This window comes from Canis lupus, chromosome 22 (assembly GCF_003254725.2).
Source record: "Canis lupus dingo isolate Sandy chromosome 22, ASM325472v2, whole genome shotgun sequence".
Classification (NCBI taxonomy): Eukaryota; Metazoa; Chordata; class Mammalia; order Carnivora; family Canidae; genus Canis; species Canis lupus.
Genome location: NC_064264.1, coordinates 48,709,616 through 48,736,761, shown reverse-complemented (window position 1 = coordinate 48,736,761; position 27,146 = coordinate 48,709,616). Strand labels below are relative to the sequence as shown.

Here is a 27,146-nt window from a genome sequence, read left to right as displayed (position 1 = left end):
CACACTGGCGGTGCTGCGATTCCCTTGTTTGGGGTTTGGGCCTCCGCTTTCCTGGTGCCACTTTCAGGACTGACCACCCTGTCCCGAGTGGCCGGAGTTGGTCAGCGACGCGCATCCCTGACTCGATTTCCCCGCAGCCCGGGGCAGAGGGCATGGCCTGTGAGTGCCCCCTGCTCCCGCCCTTTTGCTGCCGACCCGGCTGGTCTGTACCCACGCTACCTGGCAGCCTGCGTGAGCCACACACACGGTTCAAGGTTTTCTAGTTCCCTCCTGACAAAGTAGTGAAAAAGGAGCAAGTGACACTAGCCTTCATAATATGTTTAAGCCACCGTATCCCAGGGCTTTCTTCAGCGTGTCCTCCGTGTAGACAGTTGTCAGTGGGGACTTTATCGTACGTGGTAGTACCACGTCTTCGTGATGGGAAGGGACCAGGCGCCTCCAGTGCGAGCTGGAGCACACAGTGCAGGCGCAGCCGTCGCTGCCCACCGCTGCCCACGGCACGTTTCACGGTGTGCTTCCAGTGGCGCGGGGGGAGACGCCAGGTCCACATTCTTTCCTCTCCTCGTCTCCAGACGCTTCTGTTTTGTTTCTCTTCCCTTTGTGATGTGCAGACACTCCCTCCCCTGCAGCCAGCAGAGGATCGGCTCCTGGGTCCTTATCGGGTCCCTGTGTTCACCCCTGGGAGGCTCCCTGGCCCTTCCCACGTGCTCTCCACCCAGCCGCCACCAGACCACAGCGGCCACTGCCACCGCGTCCTACCCGTTTGGTGCCAAAAGGCAGAACTTCACTGAAGCGGTCACCTAAGAGAAAATAAGAACCGACTTTTGTCGAAAGCATTTCAGAGACGTGTAGATCTTAATTTGAATTAATGTGTGGATCCTCATGTGCAGCATCTGCGCCTCCCGCGGCTTTAGGCATCTCTCTTCCTTGGAAAAGGAGTCTTCGGATCTGTGGGCTAAAGCCTGCTTTTTTTTCAGGAGGCTCGGTAGTCATTTATTCTCTGGGAGAGTGCCAAGTATTTTAAATGCCTTAAAAGAGCTGCCATAGGTGGGAATGTTTGAGATTGCTCCCATTTAAACGTCCTCAGCTGTCTCCTGTGACGTGGGGTCAGTTTTAAGGTGACTGAGAGGATGCTGGCCATCAGGGGACCCCCAACCCTATTTTATATTCTGGAGTAAGGCAGTACTGCAGTTAGTGGAAACCAGAGGAAAGTGCCCATGATGCCGCCCCCACCCCCACCCACTGCAGCCCAGTTAGTATTACCATCCGGGTCAGTTCACTGGCTTCCACTGTATATAAATCATAAATTTACCCAACCTGAGATCATGAACCTGAGTCGAAATCAAGTCAGATGCTCAACCAACTGTGCCACCCAGGAGCCCCTATATAATGACAATTTTTAATCTGTTTCTCATTTGGTTTGCTTAATCTGTGTAACCCTGTCTGCTGTGTTTGGACATCAAAGTTACCTAATTTTCACAATTACAAAAACCCCTCAGGGACAGCTTTGTGCAAAAATACATTGCTCTTTCTTTGGACATTTCTGAAACAGTTCTAGGGAGTGGATCACTTGAATGAGCAGCAGTATTTTTGTGGCAGTAAGGGTTTCCTGTGCTGATACAGCTATGTGTGCGCCCTAGAACCTCAGTGTCATCAGGTATTACTGATTCTGTGACTTTTGAAAGTGGACTATAGGGCAGCCCCGGTGGCTCAGTGGTTTAGCGCCGCCTTCAGCCCAGGGCGTGATCCTGGAGACCCGGGATTGAGTCCCATGTCAGTCTCCCTGCGTGGAGCCTGCTTCTCCCTCTGCCTGTGTCTCTGCCTCTTTCTGTGTGTCTCATGAATTAAAAAAAAAAAAAAAAAAAAAAAAGATTAAAAGTGGACTCTTTCACTTTTGTGATGCTGGCAAAAAGATGCTTTCTGTGCATCTTTTTTCCTCCCTGGAGACCACTCTCCCACTTGTTATATACTTCTAGTTCTTCCACGGACTGAATTTAACCTATGAAAAGTGGCATCAAAATCATTTTTCTTAGTTTTAATTAATTATTTGTATAATAATTAACTGATTGATATTTGCTCCACTTATTTTTTATTTTTTAGTATGTATGTATGTATGTATTTATTTATTTATAGATTTAATTTATTTATTCATAGATGCAGAGAGAAAGGGGCAGAGACACAGACAGAGGGAGAAGCAGGCTCCACACAGGAAGCCCGATGTGGGACTCGATCCTGGGTCTTCAGGATCACATCCCAGGCTGCAGGCGGCGCCAAACCGCTGCGCCACTGGGGCTGCCCTCCACTTATTTTTTATGACTCGAGACTGGTAAACCAGGATTTTGCTGGTGGTTTGACTTTCTGCATGGGGGTTACAGAAATGACACTCACTTCCGTTTCTCTCTTTTCTTTCCCCCAGATATTCTCTAAGTGGCGGAGGAACTTCATCCCACTGAAATTCCTTTGGCATTTGAGTTTTTTTTTCTTTTTTTCTTCTTCATCCTCTTCCTCTGAAAAAGTCAACGAGAGCCTTTGCTGACGCCGCTGCAGTGGTGTGCCATCTGGGGGCCACCCCCTCCCCGGCTGCGGGTGCCCACTGTCCGGGGGCGCACAGGCCCTTCCTCATCGGCCTCCGCCAGAAGGAGCCGCTCGGTGCGGCGGGGAGGGTCAGCTCCTGCAAGCGATCATTTTATTTTCTTGTTCTTGTTTTTTATTTGTAGCCATTGTGCACATATCAAGAAAAGTGTCTTTAAAAACAAAAACAAACCCTGAAATGTATATTTGGGATCATGACAAGGCAACTGAAGAAATGAAATCTCAGGTACCCTGCTGTAAGTGGATGACTCCCCCTCCGTGGGAGACGGAGAATCGCTCTGGTGGGTCAGTGTACAGATTTGTATATAGTGTCATTTTTACGGAACCCCTTTCGGCGTGCATAAGGAATCACTGTGTACAAATTGGCCAAGTGCTTCTGTAGATAATGTCAGTGGAGTAAATATTTGACAGGCCATAACTTGAGTCTCTTGCCTTGCCTTTATTACATGTAAATTTTGAATTCTGTGATCAGTGATTTGGGTTTTATTTTGTATCTGCAGGGTTTGCCATTAATAATAATTACTGCCCCTCTTATGGAACACTCCTCTTTATACCTCCACAGATGCAGACTCCCCTCTTGTTTGCCCAATGACCCTTTTGGTACACGTAGAGATGATTTCCTTTCATTTGATGGTACTGTTTCTTAGTGTTTTAAATTGGAACATATCTTGCCTCATGAAGCTTTAAATTATTATTTTAAGTTTCTCCCTGATAAAGTGCTCTCGTCTTAACATTTGTTTGAAATTGTGCCACTGCCAATCCTACGCCAGCTCTGCCGTCCTTCCCAGTATGATTTTCTCTTGCTCCTTGGAGTGAGACCCGCATATCATCTTGCCCACCTAAAAATGTCTGAATGCTTACACAAATAAATTTTATAACACACTCATTTTGCTTACTCTCCTTGAAACATGACTCTTCAGAGGGCAAGTGTACCTGTGAGTGTGTGTGTGTGTGTGAGAGAGAGAGAGAGAGAGAGAGGGAGGGAGGGAGGGAGGGAGAAGGTGAGACACTTCACTTCCAGAAAGAAGTGCCCACACTGAAAACGCTGAGCGTTCAATCCAGCTCCCTCTGCTACTTTGAAAAAAGTTGGTCACTGAGAAAATATGGCCGGATATTGATTTGTAAAATTGCACGTTCTTTCCAAGGACCTTGATTGAGAGTGGTTTTGTTTCCTTAATCTAGGCACCCAGGTTTGTTCTTTGTCAGCCAGGAGGGTCTGTGTTTTTCTTGGCTTGTGGCAAGGCCTTGCTTGTGCAGGTGGGAGGCAGGATGAATCACTTCTGGGTCTGTGGGGTGAGAAAGAGAGTTTCTGAAGCTGTTCTTGACTAAGTACACGTGGCATTATTTTATATTTGTTGATGTGAATCATTGTCCTCTCGGAGGGGAAGACAAAGGATTTTTTAAAGATTTTTTTATTTATGAGAGACACAGGCAGAGGGAGAAGCAGGCTCCATGTAGGGATCCTGACATGAAATAAGATCCTGGGACTCCAGGATCACGCCCTGGGCGGCAGGGTACTCAACCACTGAGCCGCGCAGGTGTCCCAAGACAAAGGATTTTTGGAAGAAGGAGGGGACTGGGTCAACTTCGGGATGGAAGGTCTCCTCTCTGCCGCCCCAGTGGCCTGGGTTACGGGGAGAGGATAGAGGCATAGAGCCGGAGAGGTTTGAGTGTGTGCTCATTGTTTCAATTTGTTCATTGAGTGTAGTTTTGAAAAGTCTAAAATGGTCATGATTTTTTTTTTTAATTAGAAGCTGAATTATTAATTTCTGTAAAGGGTACATTTTGATTAGGGGAAATAGAACTGAATTGCTGGTTTTTATTGTGTGTGTTCTTTTGCAGCAGGAACATTAACTTGGATGATGGAACTGGAGAATGTTTCATGTGTCTACTGAGTGTTTTGTGAGAGAGTGATCTGTTTCCCTGCGTGAGATGCAAGTCCAAGGTCAGTTTTGTTCATTGCAGGAGAATCACTCAAGGAAATGACGCAGCATTCTCCGGGGGTGCCGCGTGTCTGCTCTTAGCCAGCCAGCAGAGGCAGTGGCTTTCTCCGAGGTCTGCACTTGTGCATATGGGTGGGGGCGCCAAGATGACGTGCTGGAGCCAGTCTCCCATGCGAGGGACCCTCATGCTGCTGGGGAAACTGGGTTCTAGTTAAGCCTGTGTTGGTGCGAGGGTTAGCACGCAGGGTTCGGGGACCAGACTGTCAGCGCAGCGCCGTCTCCCAGGTAGCGCAGCAGATTCTTCTTCTAGAGCTTACTCGAGCATCTTCTGTGGATGAAGCTCCCTGGAGAAGATGTGGTTTGAGTCCGTTTTCAAAGTGGATCTCTTCCCCCATCTCTTCTGGCCTGCTGCTTTCTGTAGACACGCAAATCGAGGTCTGGTTTCTCGGGGCACCAGGAAGCTGTGTCCCCTTCAGGGGCTACTTATCAAGCCAGGGAGGCTGGTCGTGGTGTAGACACTTCGAGTCTTTGTCAGACCCCGTACTGGCGCAGACATCAACTCTGCCGCCTGGGAGCCAGACCTGGGAACCCGGCATCTGGAATGGATTTGCTGGCGCTTGGAAGCCTCTCCATGCCAACCCCCCTCAGCTACAGCTGATGTGCTCACTAGATGGCGGTGGTGCACCTGGCATGGGAGATGCTTTCGGGGAGCACAGCTGCGGCCTTGTGGAAACAGGCAGTGGGCTGTGTCTGGCTGGCTTTTCATGCCTCCTAGAAATCATGTTTCCTGTGTCCCAGCTGGGTGCGCTAAGTGAGGAGGCCACCAGTGTGCTTTGGATGCCTTGGCCCATCAGTTGGCCTCATGACTGTCTTGATATCACCAAATGCCACACACCTTCTGCATCCCCAGTTTCTGTGTGTCTAGTTTGGTTCCTCATGTAGCATTTTGTACCTTTCTTTTGGCAAAATGTGGCTCATTTATAAGTGTCCTTATATTTCCTTAAATATGGCTTTTATAGTTCTGCTATAAAAGATGGCAGTAAATGGGGAGAGTAGTGCAAGGCGTGTTCATTAGTATAGGATCTGTGTCGTGCAGGGGTCGGTAGAGTTCACAGAAAACTATTTTTGTAATTCTGTCTCTTGTATAGAGGGAAGAGGCTGGAACCCCTCACCCCCCTGTTAAAATCCTAATCCTCCAGTGTGATGGTATTTGGAGGTGGGACCTGTGGGAGGTGATTAGGTCGGGAGAGTGGAGTGCCCGTGACGGAGTTAGTGGCGAAGAGAGGCCCCCGAGACCCTCCTCCCTCCCACCTGTGAGGATACAGTGTGAAGACTGCTGGTGGGGAACCAGGAGGGCTCTCGCCAGATCCCACAGCTGCCGGCATCCTGGATCTTGCACTTGCCCGCCTCGATACATTTGGTATAGTGGCCCAAATGGACTAAGAACCAGGGTGTCTCTGAAACTCCCCATGTGTCCTTGGCAGTGGTCTATGTTGCCTGTGTGATTGGCACTTTGGAGTCACCAGGGATCCCAGAGGGCTAATAGAGCAGCACCCACAGGATCATGGAAACGGTTTGGAATTGCTCAGAGACACGGGGTGCAAGCACCTCATCCCCCAGCCTTGTAGAATTCCAGTGACCGGTGATTTGTAGGGGGAGAATTTTTCTCATCCTACCTCTGGGACAGAACAGCTAGTCTCCAGGGGTCCAGGGGCCCCGTTTCACCAAAGAAGCCGAAGGGAGCCCCCCTGCCCTCTTTTATCACTTAGGTTCTCGTCCTTCTATAGCCACTGACGTGTTCCCAGCAGGGTTCTGCTCCCCCACAAGCACCAGCTGCTTGTTCATCGAGCAGTGAGTCACCTGCTCTCACACCTGCCCCGTGTGACGGGTGACCCGCCACATCCTCCCCAGGGCAGCTCTGGTCCTGCCACCCACCCACCTTGGACGAAAATAAGGACCAGACAAGGTTGGTGATGTTTTGCCTTAAGACTTCAATATGCTGGATTGTGGCGTGAGGTATTTTTATTCCCTTTTGTTAGTACTTCCACCCACCTGGTACACAGCGTAAGGCAAACGACGCACACATCTCGAGTCCCTCGCCCCTACTGCGTTGACATTTCCATGTACACCAGTCCCAGCTCCGCAGCGTCGGGCCGGCCAGCGGTGCTTGCGGTACAGGCACTGGGAGGGCCGGGCCCCCTCTGGACCGTGGTAGAAAGGGGTGAAGAATACCAGGGAATAGCAGCCCCCCGATCTCCACAGAGAACAGGCAGGCGGATTTTGACTAGTGGGCCCCAGCAGGTGCTGGAGCCCTGTTCCCTGTGTAGTCCGACTGTGGACGATGCACAAGGTCATCCTGTTGCTACCCCATGCCTGGGGGGGCCGGAGGGAAGGATGAGTATAAAAAGGAGAAAAGAATGTTCTTGAAGACAGGCACAATATATACTACTACTGAATGTGCAGCTCCAAACCACAGTTGCAGGATATAGGTATGATCGTGGGGACCAGGGGACCGCGCACCTTACATCACAGTGCCTCCCACAGCCACTGGAAGCTCCCAAAACACCCTCCGTCACGTAACATATCACAAATGGCCCTGATCACGGACATACAGGTTCTCATGCTTGTGAAACAGACAGCAAACACCACAGCTGAGCATCTTCCCATCGTACACACCACTCCTAGGACAGCGAGAGCACAGACACCGCGCTGGATTTCTGCTGCTCGGAACAGAACACCACCCGCTACGGTCTGTAAAGAGTAATCACTGGAACAATTTGGTCAACTTGTGCCAAGAACAGCGTTTCACTGGAGCGTAAAACCCCAGAGGGGAATGTACGTCGTGTGCTGCAAATTGCTTATTAATCAAAGAAGTAAATCCTACTAACTTGCTATTATTATAAAAGTAGAAAGATTGAAAAAACGAAATCTGAAAATGATCTCATTTAAGACTGTGCCATGTGTATCACAAACATTGGAAAATCCTTTTTTTGTTGTTTTAAAATGCACCAGCCTATAAATCAAAATAAGTTTCTTTAAGAAAAAGAAGAGCACTTGCCCTGTCTTTTGGTTGAACGGATGTGGTTGTACTGCTTTTAAGGTGCAGTTGTAGAAGAGAAAAACGGTCATTTGGCACTATATTAATGACAACGTTTTAATACTGGCACAAGCTAGAAACAGCCCACCGGGAGAATGACAGACGAAGAGCCACCAGCATCAGAGGTGGGAGCGCTGTTCCGTTCAGATGACACATTAACAGCTCGAAAAGACAAGGTTAAAAACGGTTTTGTGGAGACAGAGGAGAGTGGCTGTAAAACCATGTTTCTGTTTTCCAGACAGGTGTTAATTTTACTAGGCTTCATTAATACACAGGAGAGGAAGCATCTCCCAGGAAAGCAGCCACCGCTGAGCCAATCAACAAACGTGTCCCGCCGTCAATATACATGAGACTCTTTGTGACTCAGAATGTGGGCGCGGGAGGCCGAGCTGGTCGCGCTGCGGATCACCTCCATCCACCTAAGACCAGAGAATGAGAGGATAGTCAAGGGCCACTTCCTACAAACCTACACAGGTTTTTTTTTTTGTAACAGCTCCACGATACTCAACAGTACCTCATCACTTACAAAAACAGCGTGATGCACTAGTGGCTGCTTTTGTAATGCGCCCTATTTTAGCAGGAGAGTTCTCGAATGAACTCTTCGTACCCCAGTAAACAAAAACAAGGCTAAGCGTTCCTCTCAGTGTTTCTGAGGAAGAGTTTGAGAACCACTGGCCTGGGTGCTCCTTCGGTAGAGCAGGGGAAGCGTCCCGGATGGAGGCGTCTTGCCTGGGTGATGCCGCAGCATGCTCCGTGTAAAGCAGGGGCGGGGGGTGGTTTCTTGCTCCCCTGCTCTCCCTCCTAATCTCTGCGGGGCGGCGACGTGCAGCTCATTTTATACATGTGAGTATTTGCAGTATTTCGGTGGTTCTCAGAAGCCCCAGTGGACGATGTCTGCAGATGTTTTTGGTCGTCACAACGGAGGGGGTCGGGGTGCTGCTGCACATCCACTAATGCACAGGACGGGGCTCCCCCCTCCCCCCACGGAATCATGTGGTCTCACAGGTCGCAGTGCGGAGGGTGAGAAAGCCAAGCTTCCTGCCTCCAAGGAACTAGCAGGGCTTTTTAAAAGAAATTCTCTAATCACGGGTCTTTTAGGATCTTGCCATCATAAGGCTCAAGGGTCCTTGCTACAGCAGCAGGAGCCTAGCTCTTGGAATCGGCCCCGGCTCAAATTTGAGAAGTTATCCCCTGGGCTCACTTTCCAAGCAGTGTATCTTAGGAAGTGCTGCTTGGGGGAGGCTTTGACCTGGGCTTTCCACCACCGTGCCGTTGCCACCCAACCACCATTCGTGGTGGGGTGCAGGCCCGACCCTGCGGGCCTCACGGCATTCGTGGGTAGTGAAGGAACACACTCCCATCCTACGGACAGCAGGCCCGGAGAGCCAATCCTCCCTAGTGGGCTGGTGACCACTGCTCTGGGCTGGTCTGTGGCCTGCAGACCCCCTGCCGCCAAAGATGGTGGTTTAACAGTGATGCCAGCTACAGGCTCCCAGTTCCTGGGGGCCCGCATTTCTACTGTAAATTGCAAGAACACTCGGTCAGATTTTACTTTGAAGATCACAGCTCCCGGGCCTCATTCTAGCACACAGGAAATCTTAAAAGGTAATCCTGAGAAGCACTAGGATCTGTTCCCTTCCTCGGGTGGGCTTCTGGCCTCGCACAGCTGGGCATATTCCAGCTAAATCATCCAGAGACGGGGGCGCCTGGGGGGACTCAGTGGGTTGAGTGTCTGCCTTCGGCTCAGGTCATGATCCCAGGGTCCTAGGATCGAGCCCCGCGTGGGGCTCCCTGCTTCTCCCCCTAGCCCTCCCCTGCTTGTGACCTCTCTCTGTCATGTTCTAATAAAAGCACACTTGTTAGAGATTTAAAAGCACATCGTGTGTGTACACAGACTCGGCACTACAGGTTAAGGACTGATGTCATTCAACGGGTGACGGGTTAGCTGCTTTTGCTTCTCAGAACACAGGTGGATACGGGGGTCAGGCCGAGAGGACAGCCTGCCCCGTAAAGGTCAAGGCCACTTTGGAAGGAGTGCCCAGGCCTACGGATGGCAGTGAGTGGCCACTCCCAGAAGAGCCTGGTCCTCCAGGCTCACTTGGGAGGAAGGCGTGGCCGTCTCCCGCCAGGTCCTGGGCGGACGGCATTACCTTTCAAACGTGTATTCGCTTTCAGCCCTGAAGTAGTACACGTGGGACTTGAAATGCAGCTTGAATACGTAGTCTTTGTGGATGTCCTCGGACTCCGAGGGGATGGTGAGCGAGTAGCCGAGCAGAGGCAGGCTGGCCAGGGGGTGATTGTCCTGGGCGGAGCGACAGAAAGCGGCTTGGCGGGGCTGGCCCTGAGCCTCGGGCGAAGTGCCCACGCGGGTCCAGGCAGCGCCCAGGCGCCCCCCCCCCCCGGACCCCGGCCGCGCAGCACTGACCTGGTGAGACTTGTAGAAGAAGAGACAGAAGTTCGTGAACACCACCCACAGCTTCTGCCACCCGTTGCTGTTCTTGAATTTCCGCAGCAGATTCCCAGACAGCTGATTCTGCAAGACAAGTCTGCCCGTGAGGGGCGCGGGCGGGGGGCACGGCTCGGGGGCTCCCTGCATCGGCCCGAGGGAGAGGGCCCGGCTCCTGGGGGTGCGCCCTCCGGGCCGGAGGGGTCCTCGTCTCCCCGTCGCCACCTCAGCTGCCGGGTGGCCCGGGTGGCCCCGGTGGGAGTGCGGCGCACATCCGGCCTCATCCACCGCACCTGCGGTCCGGCCCACAGTGCTGCGTCTCCTCCACGCCCCGATTTCTGGTCCCAGACGGTGACCCCGGAGAGGCTCCAGGCCCCCGAGCGCCATCTAGTGGCCAGGACGCGGGCCGCCGCGGGATGCTCCGGCCTGGCCCCGGGGCTCCTGGGACTCCCCGCAGAGGAACAGGCGTCCCCCCCCCCCCACGGGCGTCCTGCTTGAACCCCTAGCTCGGGGGAGCGCCCAGGCGGCACGTCCTGAGCGCTAGGGTGGGACCCCGAGAAGGCCCGTCCGCATCGCTGACCAACCTCGTTACCAGGGAGACCGGAAGAGGCAGGAAACGACGATGGTGACAGCCCCACAACTTGGCGGTCACACGGGCAAACTACTACCGTATATAATTAAGAATCTGCCTGAGTCGCTTTATCCTATCCCTTGGTCTACTTCCAGGAAGCATTCCGTTCCCTGCGTGAGTGAGGTCCCGATGGCGGGGGAGCAGGAGGCGGACGGCCCCTGCCCTGGAGACGCGGCGAACAGGCGGGCCAGGCACAGCGTCCCCCTCCCCCAGGCGACCCCTGTATCAGGCGACCCCCCCCCCCCGTGTGCCACCCACCCTCGGGCAGAAAGGGACAGGACGACGGGTGCTCTGAGTGCCAGGCAGGCGAGGGCAGTGTCCAGGGTCGGGGGCCTCCCACACGGTTACGAGTCCGTGAAGGCGCGGAGGGGAAGCTCCCCATCCCGGTCCCCGGGGCCCCGAGAGCCGCCGACGGCTCCACACCGCGCTGGGCACAGCGACCCAGTCCGGGCGGCCTCACAGGAAGGCTCGCGCCCGCGCCCGCCCCACCGCCCGAAGCTCGGAGTGGCCTGCTCTTTGGACTGCTCTTTCCTTGCCTCCCCCGTCCCAGCAGGCGCCGGGGTCCCCCTGCGCTCCAGCACCCACTCCCGTTGGCTTCACTCGGGGACAGCTCCGTCCCCTTCCCAGGTCTCAGGGCCCCGAAGCCCTGCCGCCTCTCTTTGGGCACGTTCTCAAGAGGCGAAACCCACTGGGCAAAGGCTTAGGTCTGTGTCCAGCACGGGCCAGTCCTGCTGCCCTGACGGGCCACCACCGGGCTCGCTCCCCTGCACGGCGGCCTCCTCTCCTGGAGGCAGGCCTCTGTGCTCTGCCCTCTTCCCGGCTCCCATCGCTGCTCAGTCTTTATTCTGGATCAGACTACGTCCCCCCTCCCAGCCTGCCCCAAGATATGTTCAGATCCAAAGCCCAGGTACCTGGGATTAGCAGAAGTCAAAGATGAGATCCTGTTGGAGTAGGGTGGCCCTAAGGCACAACCAGTGTCCTGTTAGGAGGACACCTGAACACAGACACACAGGGATCCCTCCAAGGGGTGGACGCAGAGATTGGGGCGATATGTCTCTAAGGCAAGAAACACCAAAGAGCAGCGGCAAACATGGGAAGTGAGGGGTGGGGGGTCGGGGTGGAAGGGGTGGGACGGTGTCATGGCAGCCCAGGAAAGGCACAGACACCCCACTGCTGTGCCTTCCCCTGGTCCTCACCTGGATCCAGACTACCCGCCTCTCCCCAGGCCTCTGGCACCAGCCCCTCTGGTGTAAAACACAGGAAGGCTCCACAGGCCCTCCCAGCACTGGACCCCTGCTCCCCACATCTAATGTGGGCCTCCCCCGACCTCGTGCTCTCAGCTGGCCCACAACCTTTGGGTCGCACCCAGCTCATCCTCACATCCCCAATCCTCCTCTCCACCCGCAGGAGATAACCAGGGGAAGAGGGTCTATGTGGGGGGCTCAGGGGCAGCGGAGTCGGTGGGGAGGGGCTGCCTCCCTCTCTCCCTCACCCAGTGGGACCAGAGGGCCTGGGAGAAGGGGGATGGCCCATGCCTGGCACCCAAAGGCAGCCCACCACAGACACCAGACCAACACCATGTGCCCAAGGAAGGGGACCTGGCAAGGGCGGGGTCACCAGCTGGGGGATGGACAGCTAGTTCCTCGGGTATTTGACCTGCATTATTGCTTCCTTACACCCGCGGGCCGGGCACTCGCTGCCCTGCTCCAAGGGGCTGGAGCCTTCCGGGACGGGCTCCGCAGGCCAAGCGGCAGAGTTGGGCTCTGAACAACCAGAGCTGGGCTGGCTTGTGGCCGGCCCTGCACACTCACCTGGCCCTGCACACTCACCTGACGCTGTAGACAAAGGACTGCCGCTGGGAGTCCCCGCAGGAGCTGGTCCTGCAGTGTCAGGGCCCCTAGGGCCTACCTGACTTAGGGCTTTGCGGCATTCTCGAATGGCCTAAGTGCTTCCAGGGCTAGCTTACCGACCTCCCATGCTTTGGCGGCCCTAACCACGTGCCGCAACAGTCAGTACAGAGTGAAGCAAAGAGCACTTCTCCCTCAGTGACGCCCTTCCTCAGGCTTCATCGGACCAGCTGGACAGGCCAGGCCTGATCGGGGGGTCCCTGCCAACCAGACGGCCACTGGTCCTTTCCTACTTCCTCCATCTGGAAAGATTTGCCCCCGTGTCTCAGAGAAATCTCTAGTTCTAAAGTGTGAAAGGAGGAAGGATGCTGAGTACAGAGGGCTGGGCAGAAGGACAGAGCCTGTCCCTGTGGGGTAGGAGGGAGGGGACAGTCATTGCTGGCCGACAGGGAGGCCTGGTGCAGCCGGGGGAGCCCTAGGCAGTGCGCCTGCACCTCTCATATGTGCTCATGAGATGTTTTCAGAAACAGGCATGGGCTTTAGGTCACCGCGTGGCAGGCAAGCAGTAAAAGCCACACTGTGGAACCCCAAAGGTCACTTCCAGAGACCAATCTCAGGCAACCCCCACGGACTGGCCATTGACAGACGCTTGGCACGTTCCCAACACCACTGTTTCAAAAAGCAAACCAGTCGCCATCCCTGGCTCACAGTCTCCAGTGACATGTTCTGGGCCCATGTAGGAATTCAGAAGTTTTCAGAGTTTAAGAAGATAACCCAGCGCCTCTGCTGGATGTCATCCAGGAGGCCCCACCTGGGGCAGCAGAGTCCAGCAGAGTCCAGATCGCGCAGCAGAGTCCAGCACGATCGTGTGGCAGAGACCCAGGAGTTCCTCTGTGAACCACAGGTGACACGACCCCAGCCAGGCCCAGCTTCCCCGTGCCCCTGCCCTGCCACCTACCCCGGCACCTGGGTCCTGCTCGAGGTCACAGCTACCTGCCACCTGCAGCTCTCGCCCGCCCGCACAGTGGCCAGTGTCCACACGCCTGTACGCACAGGATACCCTCTGCCCCACGGCCAGCTCCCGGCCAGGAGAGATCACGGTCCCGGTGGCACGTACCTCCACGGCGACGCTGAAGTCCACCATGGAGACGCTGGTGTTGCGGTGCCAACACACGTGCACCATGGTATTGCCGCGGTGCGGGGCCTGGCGCTCCAGCGAGGTGCGTGAGGCGCTCAGGTCGTCCTCCGACTCCTGGTCCGCCACCGTGGCCTCATCTGGGGATTCTGCATGATGTGGCAAAAGGTGGTACTTTGGGTCTTTGCCTGCCGGGAAAAGGACCCCTTCCCAGACCCTCCCACGTGCCAAATGGGCCAGGATGGCAGGGGGCACCCACTTGGGCAGCCCCGTGCACCCCCCAAGCGGGAAGTCACACTAGCAGCCATCTCCTTGTCAGGGTCTGACCCCGGGTGGGGGGCATGTCCCGCCAGCCCCTCTGCCCGGGAGCCCCAAACACACCTGGGCACTGGGACCTGCGGTGCTCTCCCAGCACGGACGGCCTTCGTTCCTCTCCCTACTGCTGGCACACTACGTGACAAGTGGCGACGCTGGTCCCTGCTCTCTCACACTCTTCTAAGGGGTGTTTTACTTTTATGGAGTGCAAGTTCCTTGATTTTTAGTTTTATTAACACAAATGTCTATCCACAATGGCCAAACTCTGGAAAGAGCCCAGATGTCTACTGATTGATGAACGGATAAAGAAGATGTGGACTGTTACTCAGCCATCAAAAAGAATGGAATCTTTCCATGTGCAATGACGTGGATGAACCCAGGGGGTATTATGCTCAAGTGAAAGAAGTCAGAGAAAGACAAATACCATATGACCTCACTCATATGTGGAATTCAAGAAACAAAAGAGATGAACATAGGGGAAGGGAGAAAAAAGAGGGAGACAAAACATATGAGAACTGGGATGGGGGAGGTGGCAGGCGTGGGCTCGATAAGGGATGGGCACTCAGGAGGGCGCTGGAGATTAGCACTGGGTGTCGTATCTAAGTGATGAAACACTGAATTCTACTCCTGAAACCAATATTGTACTATATGTTAACTAGAATTTAAATAAAAATTTGCAAGAAAAAAGCACATGAGGATAAAAGGACACATCAAATTGATAACAGAATCTATATTAAAGTGCTTGGATTATAGGGACTTCTTTTTTCTATTTTGTAAACTTCCACGGACATGATTTTGTATATATGTAATAAAGATTCAGAAATAAAAAAAATAAACACAAATGTCAACCACAGATATGGGGTGTCCCCGGTAGGGTGACTTTTACATGCCACGGGCTGTCCTCCCTCCGTAAGCCAGAGCTGTCCCGCCCCGCCACGGCTGACTCCTGGAGGTGACGCGCCTGTGCCGCACCAGGAAGGATCCTTCCCACCCAACACTTACTGTTGTCAGGGGGGCTGCTGGCAAGGAACTCGGGAGTGGGGCCGCTACTTTTCTCTGCCAAATCAATGGCCATTTGTATATCCTCAACCCACTTTTCCATCTCGGACCTAGAGCTGAAGACACGGACGGCAGGTTTTCAGATCACAGCAGGGAAAAGGGTGGACAGGTGAGAGGTCGGGCGTCCGCGTTACCTGGCCGCCACGATGATGGACTGCCGCTGGCCCCGGAGGGTCAGGCAGTGGGGCACGCCCCACTCATCCTCGCTTTCCTCGATCTGTGGGACGAGTGTGCATAACGTTACTGCCAAGGAGCAAGTGAGACACAAACATTTTTCAAACATTCACTACACTGGCCACGGCTCAGAAGAGCCACGTAGAAAAATCACAATCAGAAAGCTGAAAGAAGGTCAAAATGCGCTGGATTTTTTTTTTTCTTTTTGGCAGAGCCTGTAAACTTTCCTCTATCCAGTGACTGAGGAGACAGTGAGTCTAAGCCAGGGAAGAAGATCCCATGCAGACTGGCATCCTGCCTGCAGTCACAGAGACCTGCCCACTGGGGAGGCATGTCTTTGGGGGCCGACAGGTGGCTCCTCGCTCTGGGGATGGGTCCTACCTCTCCCTGTGGAAGGTGACAACTGTCTTTCAGGGGTCCTGGGGGCCAGGCATGGAGCAGTGAGAGGCAAACTCCTACCTCATGCCACATCAGCTTGCTTCCTCACTTGATTTTAGAAGGAAGTTACCCGTACATCTCCTGCACGGGAAGAGCAGTGTCCCGAGCCCCTCTCGGGGTGCCCGGGCAGGGCCGAAGGTGCCTGGTAACGACCTTTCTTCTCTTTCCTCAATGTCACAGACTCCTGCTCCCTTTAGCCTGGTGTGCCAACTGCTGGCTGCCCACAGGGAGGGCCCCCCGACCTGGTGCCCACGGCGCATACTCACGGTCATGCCGTAGAGCGGGAGCTGCCCGTGGACTTTAAACTGATTCGAGGCCGTCAGCCCCCTGCTCGTGTACAGCAAGACGTCGTTGAACTAGAGGAGCAAGGACAAGCGTGGGTGAGATGGACAGGCGCCAGGGACACGACGGGTGCAGAAAGTGTGTATTTAGAATCCCGCACGGCTGCTCATCCATCGATCGCAGCATCTCCAGGCTGAGCCACTCGGGCCGCTCCTCCTGCCCTCCGGGTGCCCTGTGTGACCCCACCGGTCACACCTCACAGGACAGACCGACAGCTCCCAGCACTCACCAGGAAAAACATGCGCTGCTGGAGCCCCTTGCCGGAGAGCTTGCTGAGGCTGCCCAGGCGGATGAACTCCTGCGGAGGAAGGAGACCGGAGCTTGGTGGCGGGTGCAGGCCTGGGGCACCCTGGAGATGCCAGCGGCCTTGTGCCAGGCTCCCTCTCGGGGTGAGAACCACAGCCTTCCTGGTTAGCGTCCCCTGAACACTGTGCTCAGCCGCCTCTCAGCTCCTGTCCCTCCCAGGAAGCCGGCGGGGACTCTGAGGACTCTGGTCACCTGTGCTCGGGCCTGGACAGCGTGCCTGGGGCTCCAAGGCCCTGCCGGTTTCCGCTGCCAGGGAGTGGCAGGACCATGGCCACAGACAGGGTGGCTGCAGGGCCCTGGGATGGGACAAGCCTGTAGTGGGGTACTGGGGATCCAGGGACGCTCCCTGATGCACAGCTCCGGTTCCAGAAACAAGTAACTGCTCTAGGACAAAGCAAGAAGCCAACATGTCTAATTCCTCCTCCCAGATAAGCAAACTACCGAGGGCACGGGGCATTCAGGGAATTAACAAAAAACAAAACAAAAACAACTGGGATGCCTGGGCGGCTCAGTGTTGAGCATCTGCCTTAAGCTCAGGGCGTGATCCCGGGGTCCTGGGATAGACGGGCTCCCCGTAGGGAGCCTGCTTCTCCCTCTGCCCACGTCTCTGCCGCTCTGTGTCTCTCATGAATAAATACAATCTTTAAAATAAACAAAATTTAAAAACCCCCACAAAACTATCATTTTTAAAAATTGTGGTAAAATACACATAAAAATGACCATTTGTAGGGATCCCTGGGTGGCTCAGCAGTTTAGCACCGCCTTTGGCCCAGGGCGTGATCCTGGAGACCCAGGACCAAGTCCCATGTCAGGCTCCCTGCATGGAGCCTGCTTCTCCCTCTGCCTGTGTCTCTGCCTCTCTCTTTGTGTCTCTCATGAATAAATAAAATCTCTTAAAAAAAAAAAAAAAAAGACCATTTGTGACCTTTAGTGTATTCAGAGAGTGTATGCATTTCGAACTAGCTAGGTCTGGAGATTTTCATCACCGGAAAGGAAACCCCGTGCCCATTCAACGGTCACTCCCCACACTCCCCTTTCCCTAAGCACCTGGCCCCCACCAATCTGTTTTCTCTATGGATTTGCCCATTCCGGATATTTCCAATAAATCGAGTCTTGTCGAATGTGACCTTTTGTGTCTGGCTTCAGGTTTCATCCACAGCGTGGTATGTATTGGAACTCCCTTCCTTCCCGGGGCTGTTTCACTGTATGGATACAGCACAGTGTGAAAACCCACTCATCTGAGGGTGGACACTTGGGCTTTTCCCCTACTGGCTACTGTGGACAGTGTTCCTATGGACATTCACATTCAAGTTTTTGTTTGAACACTTGTTTTCTGTTCTTCTGGGTATATACAGAGGAGGGCAATTGCTGGGTCCTATGGAAGTTCTATGGTTGACTTATTAAGGAACCACCAAACTTCTCCATCATGCTGCTTCTGAAACAAGGCTGCAAGTTCATTAACATTTTTCACATTCCTCCCGTAGAGGTGGGGTCTCTCTCTCTCTCTGTTTCCTGTGGATGGGGGTGCACGGTGACTGATTTGACCAGTGGAGTGTGGAACTGACACTACAGGACTTCCAAGACTAGGTCACAAAACCACATGTAGCCTCCACTTTGTCCCTGGGAACATGTGCTCTTGGAACCCTGAGTGGCACACAGCAGCAAGACCACCCCGGACCCAGGGCCAGCCTCCAGATGTCCCGGCCAGATATCAGTCTTGGACCCTCCAGGCCACGCATCTGGGACTCCTGTCAATGCCACAGGGAGCAGAAGAATCACCCAGCTGAACCCTGCCCCATTCCTGAATTGCACAACATGACCTATACTGACAAGCTGTTGTCAGCTACCAAGTGTCGTAGTTTGCTACGTTATCAACAGACTTCTAGAAGAGCCGCCACAAGGTTTTTCTGTGCTTGTGGCAGCTACTGAGCCAAGGACTCAGCAATTCACTTGATTTTATAGACTTTTGCACAGCCTGACTCAACTCTTTGTCTTCTTATGATATGTGGAGCAAAGACTGTTGTCTGCTGGCAATCTCACAGACATGTTTTGGGAACCAACAAAGGAACATACAGTGAATCCTATGCAGGACCTCAGGATGGATGCTATCAGACCTCAACTATGCAATCCGAGGAGATGATGTCCCAGAAGACATCACTGCCAGGCAGCCGAGGATGGGACCGGGACTCTACCCTGCTGCGCTCACCTGGCACAGCTAGAACACATGCGTTTTCTAACAAATCTGAGGGAGCTCAGAACTGCTCTCTGTGGGGGAGATGAGGTGCCCTGAGCCACACACTGCAAGAACACAAGGGAGCACTGCCTGTGTTCTGGGGGGGCTTCCGAGGCAGGGAACGGAAGGGCTGTGGACGCAATCATCAATGTGTGAGGCTGGAGATGAACACATCTCGTGCCTAGATTTTGCTTTTAAAACCACAGAAGAGGGGCAGGGAAGGCCCCTAATATCCTAAGAGCAAGCTGCTTCCTTCTGGGGGGAATCTAGCCCACACCTCTTGAGTTTTAACCTAAAGAACCTCACCCACCTCCAGTCCTGCTTCCTTTCTGAATGTGCTCCTATAACAGGAAGGCCAGCCCAGGAAAAGCTCGCCCTCAGTCACACAGTCCTCAGGATCAACAGGGTGAGGGGGGCTGATGCAGGCCAAAGTGTGCAGTGGCCTCTATGCCTCAGGGAGAAATCCTGGCCTCCAGGATGTGATACTATCTCAGACTGACCCGGGCAGGGAAGGTGAGCAGGATCAGGCCATGCCAGGAATTAACACTGCATGTAGCTGAGTGGGCAGCTCCAAAATTATCTGCTTACCTTTCAATCTCAATTTTTAAAATTTCTATATTTCGTCCTACCCATTAGGTTATTTGATGATTTAATTAATGATCATCAATTAGCTTTGGCATATGGAATACCCCATCATAGGACCCGTTCCTCTTAGGGCCGTGATTCCCTCCTTCCCATTTTATTCAGGGTTGGCTTGAGGCTGGTTGATGAACAAAAGAAGATGGATATAAAGTAGTTAGTAAGCAGCACCCCAATTCCTACTTCACTTTTGTAAGTAATAATGACCTCTTTTTATTTAGCACATGGTTTGTGCCTGACATCTGCTGGATGCTTATATTAGCTCCATACATGAGTCCTGTAAGGTCAGTATTTTCATCCTCATTTTTCAGATAAAGAAACGAAGGAGCAACATGATCTAGACATTTGCCCAAGATCAGTGAGTGGCATAACCCATATTTAGCTAACTGCCTTCCACAATGTTGTGCTATGAGTCACTGACATTATAGTAAGCCGAGACTTAATCCCTTTCAAAGAACTATAGGTGGGGGAAGGAGAAAAAATGTCACATTTGTTGTGTTATTTTTATACATTAAATCTCGTTTGATCCTTATGGCCTACAAGGGAGAACATACGATGCCCATGTTACAGAAAGAACTTTCTGGTTGGTCAAACACCCAGCTCCGGTGCAGCCAGAACCTGAACCTAGGGCCTCCTGCTCCAATCTGCTCCTCTTTTTGTAGCATCATGGGAACCTTTCCTCAAAATAAGAAATTCTTTACAGATGGTCTGTTTGCCACGTAGCGTAAAAGGCTACACATTTTAGGATATCCAAAGTTAGGAGAAAATCACATTGACGCTGCCGGCCTTTACCAAGGTCTCCATGTGGAAGGGTAAACGTGGTTATTGTGTGCTGAGGCTTGTCAGAACCTTCTCACCAGCGAAGCTGAAGCAAGCCCCAGCTCTTCATTTCCACCCAGCATTTACCACATACACCTCTTCTGACAATCTTTTGCAATTAGTTTTTCTGTCAGTCTTGTCATCAGGCTCCCTGTCAGAAAGACCCAAATCTAGGAGAGGTTCCTTTGTCTTCCCTATGTTACAGGCTTTTAAAAGTTTCCAGGGCAGCTGCCTGGTGGATAAGACAGAAAGCCCCTAGTATACCAGTCACAGCACCTGTCTGAAGATTAGGAGATGTAAGGGTAGATAGCTCAGATCATGATCTCGAGGTCATGAGGTCGAGCCCCGTGTTGGGCTGTGTGCTCAGTGAGGAGTCTCCTTGAGATCCTCTTTCTCTCCCTCTGCCCCCCTCCCTGTTCACGAGTGTGTGTATATGTTCTCTCTTGCTTGCTCTCTCTCAAAAAACAAAAACAAATAACAAAAAAAAAACCAGTAACGCAGATATGCAGAAGACCAAAGATGCTAAAATTTGAGCCTGGCTGACATATACTTTGAAATGGGGGGTGGGTGGGGGACTCTAGGGGCAAAAATCTCATAGAGAAAGTTGATGTATTGTATCGCCTAATATTTTTGATCTCTGGACAATGATTGCTTCCAAGGAAAAGAGCTGAAAGCAGCAGGCCACCGTGTGTTTTCACATTCCCCCCTGCCCTGGAAGACGCGTGTGTGTGCGCAGCGAGGCCCTGCTTCACCGTGAGTGACATACATTTCTGAAGCACAGGGTAGGTGAAGGTTAACAGCTTAAGTGAATGTGCATCTCTCCTGGAACCACGTTCTGGCTAAGACGTTCTTTTAATTCTAAGTTAATATCATATTATATATAGAAAATTGCATCCTTCAAATTTTTTTTTCATATTTACATGGGAATTTATGTACTTTTGGGCACTCATCTTCCTCTGCCTTTATATCATCATTTTACCAAACTGTTTTAAAAAAAAATTGGCTTCCTTTCCTTGGCTTCCATTTTCATTTACCCAACTTAAAAAATAAAATAAGCTATCTCAAATGCTCCCAGAACACGGGAGGGAAACAGCAAATTAGCAAATCAACTGGTAAGGAGAAAAAGTAGAATAGAAGGTCAAAGGCTTGCTTTATCTCCTAACAAAATTTTTGACTCATGCTGTCATGTTCAAGGCATCTTCCCAGTTGCCTCGCAGCTGGAAGGAAGCCACATCCCTTAGGAAGAAGGGGTCTTAAACGGGAGCGTCCATATTCAAAAGGTTCAAATTTAAGTCACTTAAACATCGCCTTTCTGGTTTGGCCTCCAGCAGCTGCTTACCCTTCCTGGAATCACAAGATTGTCGATGCCAATCAAGTCTTTCTTGAGTTCATGCAGCTTCTGGAAATTCTCCATCTTGATCATCGTACCGTGAAGCTGTGCCACCATCTCAGTAATCTCTGCCAGAGCAGCTAACGAGGAGAACAGATGCAGAAACTTGCAGCATGAATGGCAGACAAGGGTCTTTCCCCCCCTCCAGGGTCATATCCTCCAGTAGCTAAATTGAGTTAGGAGCCATCCTCCTAGGGAAAACACTGCTATTCCTAAATAAAAATTTCTCACAAAAATTTGCAGTATATGGGGATCCCTGGGTGGCTCAGCGGTTTAGCGCCTGCCTTTGGCCCAGGGCGCGATCCTGGAGACCCGGGATCGAATCCCACATCGGGCTCCCAGCATGGAGCCTGCTTCTCCCTCCCTCCTGTGTCTCTGTCTCTGCCTCTCTCTCTCTCTGTGTGTCTATCATAAATAAATAAATAAATAAATAAATAAATAAATAAACAAACAAACAAACAAACAAGCAAACAAACTTTTAAAAAAATTTGCAGTATGTATTTCTTTGCTTTTCTTGACTTTCCCAAAACCATTTGGAAAATGTAAATGGCCGCTTCCGTAGCTACGTGGTGGACAGCTGTCCTTCAGCTAGAATCCACTTGTAGGGAAATAAGCAGCAGGGGACCTGGAATTTTGTCCCTGGAGCAGAGGTTCCTACCCACTTCCTGTTACCTGGAAAGAACAGAGCATAGGGAGGCCACAGAAAAATCTGGGGCAAAGGAGGGATCCTTCTGTGGGAGGGTCTCGTTGATCGTGTGATACTTTGGGGCACCTGACATTCCAGCCTAGCCCAGTTCTTCCTTCTGCAGAAATCATACTGTTTACCAAGATGACTACAAAGAATAACTGCAAAAGGCAACTTTATTCTGCAGGATGGGCACATCTCCCCTACACTGTACAAATCTGATATGGAAAAAGACCTGATGCCCAATTAGTACAAGTTTAGGTGACATGTAAATCCACAGCAGCTGAGCATCTAGGTATTTTCATCAGGAAATATTTGTCAACTGGGATGCCTGGGTGGCACAGCTGATTAAGTGTCTGACTTGTGGTTTTGGCTCAGGTCGTGATCCCAGGATCCTGGGGTTGAGCCCCATAATGGGCTCCCTGCTCAGCGGGGAGTCTGCTTCTCCCTCTCCCTCTGCCCACTCATGTGTGTTCTCTCTCAAATAATAAAAAAAAAATATATATATATATACACACATATATATATAAGATTTGTCTACATATCCTAGATACCAAAGGAGTGATTTTTCTGCAAAAAGCTCAAGTTCATCCCACTTCCCTCCTTAAAACCCTCCCTGTCTTCTCTTTGTTCTTCCTTATAGTCTTGTAGGTTTATGAGACCCCACGGGATCTGGTCTCTGCTTACTTTGCTAATCTCCTTTCTACTGCTCTATGTGTTCTACACAGAACTAATACTTTCTGGAATGTTCCATAGTCTCTGTCCCCTTTGGACCTCTGTATGTGCTGTTCCTATCTCTATACTCCATACCCTCCCCTCATCCAGGAAAACTCCTATATTTTATGTTAGATCTAAACTAAAAACAACTTTTCCCTCAGAAAGCTCCCTCCAAGCCCAGAAGGCTGGGTCAGGTCACAGGTCAATCACTGCCCAGGTGTCCTGCCCTCTGTATCTACTAGTGGGTCCTATGAGTGGGGGCTATATCCGTGTCATTCTGTCTCATACGCTTGGTACATAAGCAGGTCCTCAATGCATACCTATTGCACGAGTGACTGGCCGGGGCCCAGATCATGAAAAGTTTCGACTATAATCTGAGGGAATCAGGTGTCATCCAGGTTTTAAGCAAATAAGTAAGAGGTGCATTTAGAAAAAGAGGACACAGATGGGAGGTGTTTATAGTACTTTAGGAGAGGGGCACCTGGGTGGCTCAGTGGTTGAGCATTTGCCTTCAGCTCAGGGCATGATCCTGGAGTCCTGGGATCAAGTCCCGCATCAGGATCCCCACACTGAGCCTGCTTCTTGCTCTGCCTATGTCTCTGCCATTCTCTCTCATGAATAAATAAATAAAATCTTTTTTTTTTTTTAAAAAGATACTTACTGTTGTTGTAGTTGTTGGTTGTTAAATGAGTAAATGTGTTAATATTAGTAAGATACCTGGCACAGTACCTGATCTGTTGCTGAGTGAACAGCAGTGGGTAATATCATCATGAAAATAGGACAGGATGGTCAAGAACATGGGTTCTTGCTCCAAGCCTATATATGGGTTTAGGCTCCAAGTTATTTGCCTTCCAGCTGTGTGACTCTGGGAATACTTCTCAACCTCTTTGGTCTCAGCAGCCCCTATATGCAAAATGAGCTCTCCCTTGCCTTATAGGCCAGTCATGAATATTAGGAATCAACAGAGGTCAAGTGCTTCTTAAGGTGACGGGCACATTACAAACGCCCAGCAGCAATTAGCAGCAGTACTTACTCGAGGCCATTTTCCGTAGCCAGTCCAAGAAGGGAGTGATGAGTTTTAACTGTGTAGGTAGAGGAATGCTTCCTGGAGGGGGCTGATTCTTTTTTCTTTTTCTTTTTTTAAGTTTTTATTTATTTATTCATGAGAGAGAGAGACAGAGACAGAGACACGGGCAGAGAGAGAAGCAGCTCCATGCAGGGAGCCCAACGTGGGACTCGATCCCGGGTCTCCAGGATCACGCCCTGGTCTGAAGGCAGTGCCAAACCGCTGAGCCACCCGTGCTGCCCGGAGGGGGCTGATTCTAAGGCTGATTCCACCCAAGATCGAAGGAGAGGAGAGGTCTAATGACCCTCATCACTTCCGTTATGGAAAGACCAAGAGTTAACAGAAGACATGTGACCAGATGCTAAAAAGAACGGAGCCTGCCCCATGTGCCGCCGAGCACCTGGGACCCAGGTCTCAGCCCACCCGCCCCGCCAGGCCCCGGCCCCCGGCTCACCCCGGCAGTCCCTGAAGTCCGGGTGGCTGGGCGGGTGGTGCTTGCACAGCCGCTCTAGGACCTGCTTGTAGTGCATGAGCCGGTGCAGCGGGCGCAGCAAGAAGGTGTTGAGCGGCAGGTAGCACACCTTCTGCAGCTCGAAGTCTCTGCACAAGTTCTCCAGCCGCCGCGAGCTCCTGATGCCCGTCTCCAGCGCCTCCAGAGCCTCGCTGTGCTTCCACAGGTGGGCCGCCAGTTGCTGGGCGGGGAGAGGGGGCGAAAGACAAGCGCACCTGCGTTCTACCCAGTCTGACTCTCCGAAACGAAGATCGCCTTGGCTTTATGGCTTCATTTCATTCTATTTCCTAGTTTCCCATTTCACTCTTTATTTCAGAATTTTAATTAGGTTCTTGGGATGAAAGCAAAAAGCTCTATTAAAGCATTAAGCAGCTGAAAATACTTAGGGTTTTGGAGCAGGACGTGTATGTATAATATTAGAGGTGAGACTGGCAAACTGAGGGGGTACAGATAAGCAGGAGCTCCTTCAGGGGGCCTGTGGTCATCTTCTAACTGTCGCCAGATGACAAATAAGTAGACCCGTTCAGTAAATGTCATACAGTTACCACTGTGCATCTGTTTAACTCACCCCTTTTGCTTATCAGTAAATATCCGCCTTGAGCTACTGACTCTGCTCCAACCCAGAGCGCTGGGTGAGAATTACGCACGGACCCTCCTCTACTGGGGTCTGACAAAGATGCTTCACTTGACCAACCTTTCTTCAGGTTCCTGAACCTTCTCCTTGATCTGTGAACTTCCTTATTGAAAGACAGTTTTAGTAAAAGCCCTACTAAGTCAACCTAACCAGAACTGGATGTCTGGTCACCCTTGACATTGGGTTCCTCATCTCTCATCATCCCCAGATGATGTCAGATCACCCTGTCTTCAGCAAAGAAGGCTGTCAGGCTGGTTTGGCCAGAGCTTGACTTACCCCTGATGTTTCCTGGTCATATGTTTTCACCCTCTGACCCTGCCCCCTTGGCTAGAAATCCCCGCTGTCTGCGCTGTATTCAGAGTTGAGACCAGTCTCTCCCCCACTGAAAACCCCACCGCAGTGGACCTGCAGACCTACCTCAGTCACAATGGCCCTGAATAAAGTCTGCTTTACCCAAGCCATTGAATATTCCTTTCCTGTCACAGCTCATGGTGGAGACTGGTGAGGATAAAGCGCTTACAAGCAAAGCATTAAAGGAAGAATTCATTCTTGGTGGCAGGTGGGGAAGAATGGCAAGTGAAGGACATTTCCAGACAGATAAAGGTGATAAGATGGGCACAAGGACATCTAGGATGAGAGAACAGCAGTTGTCCTCAAGAGTTACTTCCCAGGGGTGGGCTAGCTATTACCCCCACATCTGCATTTCCATGCTCTGCAAAGGCTTCATAAAGAGCCAGTAAGTCCAGGTGGAAATCCCACACTGGGGTCACCCTGTGGTTCTCTAACCTCAGGATGGGTGCCAGTTATTCGGGACAGAAAAACCAAGAGAACATTCCAGGTTCCCTCATTTTTTTAATCCTTTACCAAGTCCTTACAATTCTACCTCCTAAAAATATCAAATCTTTTCCTTTCTCTGCATAGTCACTGCCCTGGTTCTGCCTTGTGCTGTCTACAACTGTGGTGGTGTCTCTATTGGAGCCTCTGCCTCCACGCTTTACCCCTCCACATCTAAGCCACTGACACGAATCAGCGATGGAGCACAGCTCGTGGCCTCATGGGTGGAACACAACAAGAGCTCACCCCATCTTGGGACAACCTCCAGAGTCTTCGTCAGGGCACACAGGGCCCTTAGGATATAATCCTCCTACCCCTTCATCATGCTTCTTGCCACTCATCTCAGGGCCACCCACTGAACAACCTGCACTTGAACGGGTCAGGCTCTTGCACTCAGAGCCTCTGCACACAACACTCCCCTGTTTGCTATCACATTGCAGTCCCTTACTTGATTTTAAGAGGGCACATCTGTCATATTCCTAGATCTTCAGGGCCTGATACACACAGCAGATACTCAGTAAATGTCTGTTCCCTGCATGCATTAATGAGTAAATGAGGGGCACCTGGCTGGCTCAGTAGACAGAGCAGGCGACTCTTGGTCTCAGGATTGTGAGTTGGAGCTCCATGTTGGGAGCAGAATGTATGAACCCATGCATGCACCCAGCCAAGGCAGGAGTCTTGCAAGAACCTGAGTGCCTGGAGAGGCCAGTTCATGGCCACTGGAGCACAAAGTGGAATGTGAAAGATTGCAGGAAGGACCCAGAAAGATCCAAGGCTAGAACATGAAAGTCTCCATCAGCTTTTGGGTTTGGATTGCAATGTCCCATCCAGGGAGACACAGGAGGGTTTTGAGCCTAGGCAGCCTAGCTGTAATATAAATGGTGACTGGGAGCTAAGCTTGTGGGGAGGTGGGGAGGCAGCAGAAAGCTGGTCGAGTCATCCAGGAGAGAGCAAACTGAGAACCAGAAGGAGGAATGTGATAGGAGGTTAAGGAGAGGGAGGCAGGAGTTGTACACATGAGGAGACAGCCTGTGTGAAGGCGGATCTCTTTTGTGTGATTCTGAAGTGCCTTTGTGCACCTGGGCAGGCAGGTGTTTCCAGGTGAAAGTTCAAAGTGTGAGCTGGTGATCACAATTTGGGTATGCGACTTTCGGATGGGGGTGGCAGCCCCTGGCCTAGCTGCCTCATGGGTCATGGTGACAAGTGGAGGCTCTGGGAACCAACAGTTCTGCTGCAGCTGCTGACACCACCCCTGCTGAGCCCCTGCAAATGCAGGCCAAAGCACAGGGGTTT

At 51.9% G+C, this 27,146-nt stretch overlaps 2 protein-coding genes across 11 annotated transcripts in view; one reads left to right on the top strand and one right to left on the bottom strand.

Moving 5' to 3' along the window:
- The window catches only part of STK24 (serine/threonine kinase 24), a 120,706-nt gene extending 117,228 nt beyond the window's left edge, over positions 1 to 3,478 (top strand). For all 3 annotated transcript variants that reach the window (XM_025441285.3, XM_035704364.1, XM_025441284.1), the window contains exon 11: positions 2,417 to 3,478. In XM_025441285.3, coding sequence (XP_025297070.1) covers positions 2,417 to 2,453 — 37 coding nt within the window. In that variant the 3' untranslated portion in view covers positions 2,454 to 3,478. The remainder of the gene's footprint in view (positions 1 to 2,416) is intronic.
- A 4,197-nt stretch (positions 3,479 to 7,675) lies between these two features.
- FARP1 (FERM, ARH/RhoGEF and pleckstrin domain protein 1) overlaps positions 7,676 to 27,146 on the bottom strand; it is a 288,775-nt gene continuing 269,304 nt past the window's right edge. For all 8 annotated transcript variants that reach the window (XM_049099408.1, XM_049099412.1, XM_049099411.1 and 5 more), the window contains 10 exons: positions 24,329 to 24,566; positions 21,356 to 21,486; positions 16,249 to 16,317; positions 15,944 to 16,033; positions 15,200 to 15,282; positions 15,009 to 15,121; positions 13,674 to 13,840; positions 10,058 to 10,165; positions 9,783 to 9,934; positions 7,676 to 8,051 (listed from right to left, as the gene is read on the bottom strand). In XM_049099408.1, the coding sequence (XP_048955365.1) occupies positions 7,970 to 8,051; positions 9,783 to 9,934; positions 10,058 to 10,165; positions 13,674 to 13,840; positions 15,009 to 15,121; positions 15,200 to 15,282; positions 15,944 to 16,033; positions 16,249 to 16,317; positions 21,356 to 21,486; positions 24,329 to 24,566 (1,233 nt within the window). In that variant the 3' untranslated portion in view covers positions 7,676 to 7,969. The remainder of the gene's footprint in view (positions 8,052 to 9,782; positions 9,935 to 10,057; positions 10,166 to 13,673; positions 13,841 to 15,008; positions 15,122 to 15,199; positions 15,283 to 15,943; positions 16,034 to 16,248; positions 16,318 to 21,355; positions 21,487 to 24,328; positions 24,567 to 27,146) is intronic.